Source organism: Crocodylus siamensis, chromosome 6, assembly GCF_052110815.1.
Source record: "Crocodylus siamensis isolate JL-2025a chromosome 6, ASM5211081v1, whole genome shotgun sequence".
Classification (NCBI taxonomy): Eukaryota; Metazoa; Chordata; order Crocodylia; family Crocodylidae; genus Crocodylus; species Crocodylus siamensis.
In genome coordinates, this window is record NC_143400.1 from 16,401,240 (window position 1) to 16,407,515 (window position 6,276).

The 6,276-nt window shown below is 50.7% G+C and overlaps 1 protein-coding gene across 1 annotated transcript; it reads right to left on the reverse strand.

Annotated features, from left to right (window-relative positions):
• Positions 1-5,069: 5,069 nt before the first annotated feature.
• Positions 5,070-6,029, reverse strand: LOC149861283 (olfactory receptor 10Z1-like). The gene has a single exon (XM_090053736.1). The coding sequence runs from the start codon at positions 6,027-6,029 to the stop codon at positions 5,070-5,072; it is 960 nt and encodes a 319-aa protein (XP_089909862.1).
• Between the last annotated feature and the right edge of the window lie 247 nt (positions 6,030-6,276).

The window sequence follows — 6,276 nt, forward strand, 5'->3', positions numbered from 1 at the left end:
CTGCAGGGAGCCCGGCCTGGTAGGGTAGAGATGGGGCCAGGAAGGTCCCTGGACACCTGAGGTTTTGTCCATTTATGGGGGAGCAGGTGGGCTAGAGCAGGGGACAGGTGAGATGCAGGGGCTCGGCCATAGCTCTGGGACCAACGGCCTGAGTGAAATGAACCCAACCTGCTAAAGGGATTTGGCCAGGGATGAGGAGGGAAACAGAAATGTCAGAATTTTGCTTTTCTGAGAGGAAACAGGGGTTGGCTGTGGATAAAGGGCTGAGGGTGAGGGATTGGCTGGTCTGCGATCTCGCCATCCCTTCTCCACTACGCTGCCTGGGGTAGGACTGGTTTTCTTTTCTCACACCCAATCACTGAAACACAAGTGTTTCATAGATTTCATAGACATCAGGGCTGGAAGGGACCTCTGAAGATCATCGAGTCCAGCCCCCTGCCCAAAGGGCAGGAAGTCAGCTGGGGTCATAGGATCCCAGCAAGATAAGCATCCAATTTACTCTTGAAGGTGTTCAATGTAGGTGCTTGAACCACCTCCGCTGGCAGACTGTTCCAGACCTTGGGGGCTCGGACAGTAAAGAAATTCTTCCTTATGTCCAGCCTGAAACGGTCTTGCAGGAGTTTGTGACCGTTCGACCTCGTCATCCCTTGGGGTGCTCTGGTGAACAGACGTTCCCCCAGATCCTGGTGGTCACCCCTGATAAACTCATAGGTGGCCATCAGATCACCCCTGAGCCTGCGCTTTTCCAGGCTAAAGAGCCCCATGCCTCTCAGCCTGTTGTCATAAGGTATGTTTTCTTGACCTCTGATCATGCGCATGCGTGGCTCTTCTCTGGACTCTCTCAAGCTTCTCCACATCCTTTTTGAATCGTGGAGCCCAAAACTGGACCCAGTACTCCAGCTGCGGCCTCACCAAGGCCGAGTACAAGGGGAGGATGATGTCCTGGGATTTGCTTTAGAAGCATCTATGGATGCAAGCCAGCGTTTTGGTCGCTTTACTAGCTGCAGCATCGCATTGCAGGCTCATGTTCATGTTGTGGTCGATGATGACCCCCAAGTCTCTTTCTTCTGTAGCGCTAGCCAGTGTAGCACTGCTGAGCCTATAAGGATGCTGCAGGTTTTTCCTCCCAAGATGAGAACCTTGCATTTTTCAGTGTTAAACACCATCAGGTTCTTGTCCGCCCATTTTCTGAGCCTGTCCAGGTCAGCCTGGATCACACGCCTATCTTCTGATGTGGATGCTTTGCCCCAAAGTCTGGTGTCATCGGTGAACTTGGCCAGTCCGCTCCTGACTCCAATGTTGACATCATTAATGAAGATGTTGAACAATATGGGTCCAAGGACAGAGCCTTGGGGGACCCCACTGGTCACAGGACACCATGATGATTGACTTCCATCAATTACTACCCTCTGGGTCTGACCACGGAGCCAGTTACCCAGCCAGTGAATCATGGTGGACCCAAGGCCACTATTAGCCAGTTTCGCCAAGAGGTGATCATTTTAATGAACTTTTAATTCTGGTGGGGTGGAGAAAAGCATTTTTAAAAATTTCCCAGAAATTTGAAGCAGACAATTGCAATCATGTCTGTGTGAAACATGGCTATATTTTAGCTTCTAACTCCCCTGAATTTCCCACCTGCCTTTCATTTTATGCATTACACAATTAAAATAAGTTTATAAAAGCTCAGGATGGATGTTGAATGCTTTCTGCTCTGTTCCATATTTCAGGAACCCAGGATGAAAATGTTATTTGATTTTTCTTTAATTTCCAAGAGTATTACAATGTGTTCACTTTCATTTCCTGAGGTTTCAGGATCGTGAAGGAATTGAACGTCCCATGTCTCCCCATGTGCAGATTGAAAGGTCTGCTGTTCTCAAAGCTGTGGAGTGAGTGCAGTGATGAGGCTGCACTGCAAACCCTAGCAACCCATTGACCAGGTCCTCCTGGCTCTCTTCTGGCCATCTCCAGCTGAAGAGCCCCCACCCCCACCTTCAACCCTAAACTTATCCCCCAGTATAAGACTCATACTCACATCCAAGCATCCAGCATGGCTCCATGAGTGGAGATCCTGGCAGGGTGCACCCTGCCCTGCAGTTCCATCCACCTCCACCCTGTGCCATCTGTCTGTTCTGCCTCTGCCCAAGCGGCACAGGTGATCTCTGTACTTGGGTCTACTTCCCCAAGGGGCTGGCACAGCCTGGACATGGGACAGGCAGCACAGAGGGGCCAAGATCACTATAGGTGCAAAGAAGAAGCCCAGATCTGGACCCAAATTGATGTGGGGGGGAGCCTTCCATCTGCTCAGAGAAGTGAGGGATTCTGTCTGAGCGTGCCTCAGCTGAAGGACTTTGACTTCGGGACACAGTGCAACCATGAACCCTGCCAGCAGGCTCCCAGCAGTGCAATTATGGGGCTGAAGAGGGGTTTGGGATCAATATTTCAACCATAAACCAGAAAGGGGTTCTTGATGGGAAGTAGAGCACAGCAGGTGCCCTGGGGCTCTCTTGATCTGTCTGTACCCCCTTGCACTGCTCTCCACTCATCTGCCTGTTGTTGCCAGCCTTGGCCATTTTCAAGGGGCCTAGGCTAAGCTGCAGAAGTGTGGCTAAGCAGAAGGCCCCAGAGCTTGTTTCTGAATAACTGTAGTGTGAAGCTTTGCAAATGTGACAACTAGCTTGCTCAGCAAAGGAAAGGAAACATCCACGTGTCAAACTAAACCAGTAATGAGATACAATCAAACAAGGCAGAAGGACTGAAAGGAGACAGGGAAGACCATACCTTAAATAATCCAGATATACTGCATCATAGTTTCATTTTAAAATACTACTAGTAGTGATTGGTGGAACCAAATGTCTTAGATGCTGCTTTGCTATGGTAGATACACCTTTTTGTTAAAATGATTAGATAATGTGTAAAAACAAACAGTCTTGGCAGAGTAGCCCATAAACTAAGGTATAGAGGAAACAGGCTCATGTTGAACAGCATTCCACAGCGGGGAAGGAGAGGAGATAATCCTCCTCCACCCCTTTGACTTTCCAAAAGATATGAATCCCAACTCATTGACACCTTCCAAATCCACAAGAGATCTAGTTTAGGCCAGTTCCTAAAGTTTCAGTGAAACAAAGACATTTTAATAAAACCAACTAGAGGTCCATTTATTAGAATATTAGCACCCACCATCTCTAGACATGGGATATGGGCTGGAGGGAAATTTGGGGAACTCAGCAAATTCATGCAGACCTGCCAATCTGCGTGCCACCCTCCTAGCACCTCTCGAGTCTCCCCAGCCAGTACAGGTGAAAATCTATGGTGTGCCATCATGGGGAGCCAGATAGACTTTGGGATAAATGTCTGGGTTTTGTGTTCTGAAGTCCAAGCAAGTAAAAGGTCAAGCTGTGGACCTCCCTCTGCCTCTTATCAGTAGCAAACCCACAGGGTTACCTGTAATCCGGGTAACATTGTCTGTCCATCCCTCCAGCCTCGCACACAGAACAGTCATTGCAACCATCCCTCTGTCTCTATGCCCTCACACAAACTATCCATCCCTCCATCTCCACATATACTTTCCATCCATCCATTCCCATATATATCTTCTGTCCAGCCCTCTATCCCAACCCTATGCTCCACCCATTCTTGCCTATCTCAAAAATTCTTGCTTTGCTTATTTTTTTATCCATTCATCCATTCTGGACCCATCGACCACTTTGCTCAAGGACCTTCATGTGAACAACTTCTGGGCCATGAGACACTGGCTCCAGTGGCTTGTCCTCTATCTGCCCGGGTGGGGGGGAAGTCAAAGAGCGATTGACCTTACAAGCAGGTGGCTGCTTTCTGCCTACCTGTTGTCCAGGGCTGATCTTTGATGGGGAAGCCTCCTTGCAGCGATTTCTGGGCTGGGGATCAGTAGTATATCCCCAGACCTACATTTTTCTATTGAAACCCAGAAACTCTATCCATGGTACCTCTAGTCAATTAAAAATCTATCCTGTTTGATTTGATGTGGTCTTTGATGTAGGCCACTCCCCCACCAGACCTACTCCATCATTCCTGTATAATGTATACGCTGGTGTTACAGTATCCCATTGATTTTCCTCATCCCACCATGTTTCAGAGATACTTCGGGCACATACGTCTACATGTGCAATTAATGCTATTTGGCTTTACTGAGCAATTAATTTACTGAACAGTAGACTAATTCACTGCACAGTAAGTGCCTGCACATGCAGATAGTGATGCTTTAGTGTGTAGTAGATTAGTCTACTGCACAGTAAAGCATCTCACATAGACACAGCCCTTATGCCAATTAGAAGCAGCCATTATTTACTGCTAAGTGTTCAAGTTCCCCCAACATAAAAGCTGCTAAACATTCAAGTTCCCTCACCTCCATGGGGAAAGAGGCACCAGAGGAGAGCAGAGGAAGTAGGGAGATCTTAGGAAAGGGCCAGGAGCCTCAGACTTAGATTTTGGATGTTACAGCCCAAAAGCACATGGACCCATCAGTTTCTCCTGCCATCAGCTTCTGAGACCCCTACTCTGAGCCACCAGACTCAACTCTCCTCCTGGAGACATCTGGGCTAGAAACCAGACATCCGGCTCCCAGACCCTCCTGTATTTCAAGGGAAAACACTCCCAGACCCTGCCATGGGGAACCTCCTTTCTCCCACCTGGCAACCTGGACTGGGTTCATCCCCCATCCTCCCAACTGGATGGGAAGGCCCAGAGCTTTAAACCTTTCTTTATCCTTTTCTTAGGGAAATGAACAGGGGAAGAGCACAGTAGGCCAAGACTGCCTGCCTCTGTTCTCGGGGCTCCAATCAGAATCCTGAACATCATCGTCAGCTCTTATTCATCCCTTCCTGAGACCCGTGTCTCCGCAATGTCCAGAACATGAGCCCTTAATTTATGTTACCTCCCTCCTGAATTCCCTATGAACAGTTTTGCAGGAATTTCCTGAGTAAAGGCTGAGTGAAGTCCTCAAGAGTCCTATCCATTGGGTTGGCCAACCCCTGGAGGGTGGGGAATACCCTAAATTTGACACCCTTAAAGCTGGGGGGAGGGGGGAGGGACACTCACCCTTCCACTCGCCTCTGGACCAGCAACTTGTGGAGGGCAGTGTGGACCTCACGGTTGCGGAGGCTGTACACGAGGGGGTTGAGGAAGGGGGTGACCACTGCATAGGTGATGCTCAGCAGACAATCCCTCTCCAGGGTGTAGCTGTCCTTGGGCCTCAAGTACATGAAGCTGGCACAGCCAAAATGTAGCACCACCACAGTGAGGTGAGCCCCACAGGTGGCAAAGGCTCGGTGCCAGCTCATGCCCCCATGTACCTTCAGCACGGCCCCCAGGATGGAGCCATAGGAAGCCACAATGGCCACCACGGAGCCACCCAGAACCAGCAGGCTGAGGAGAAGCACAGCAGTCTCACTGGGTGCTGTGACCCCCTGGGCTGCCGCCAGCAAGGGAGGGATGTCACAGAAGAAGTGGTTCAAGGGGTTCTGGCCTGGACAGTAGCTCATCCAGAAAATGGCCCCACACATGCCACCTGCTACTATGAAGCCTCCCAGCCAACATCCCACCACCAGACAGATGCAGACATGGTGGCCCATGCGGGTGGTGTACCTCAGGGGGTCACTCACTGCCACGGCCCGGTCATAGCCCATGGCAGCCAGCAGGAAGCAATTGGTACAAGCCCAGCCACCCGACAGCAGCATCTGGACCTTGCATCCCTGGTAGGAGAGAATGGCTGTGCCGTGGAGGGATGCCAGTGCCACCAGCATCTGGGGGACCACAGCCAGGCTCAAGCAAGTCTCAGAGGTGGCGAGGGCACAGAGCAGCAGGTACATGGGCACATGGAGGTGGGCATCAACCCACACCACTGCCAGCAGGAGTAGGTTGCCCACCAGGGTGAGCAGGTAGAGGAGAAGGAAGAGGGCACACAGGCCAAGGCGGGTCTCCCAGAGGCCTGGTAGCCCTAGCAGCAGGAACGTGGTGGGCACAGCTGACTGGTTTCCACAGGGAGACAGCACCATGGGCTGGGGACAGAAAGATGGCAGAGGGGTTAGTGGGAGGGTCCCAAAATGGCAGCCAGGGATAGCACAAGGAATTCAACAGAAGACCTCTGAATTTGTACAAGGGACCCAGTGTGGCAGCTGTGAAGCTCTCCATCCTTAGGCTGCAGAATCTCCATCCTTGGAGGTGTTTGAGACTTGGCTAGCAATGCCATGGCTGGGATGATGTAGTTGGGGCTCGTCCTGCTTTCAGAAGGGGGTTGGACTA

What these genes read in the sequence shown, in the direction of transcription:
- LOC149861283 (XM_090053736.1), bottom strand. Translation starts at nt 6,029, where the DNA reads ATGGTGCTGTCTCCCTGTGGAAACCAGTCAGCTGTGCCCACCACGTTC.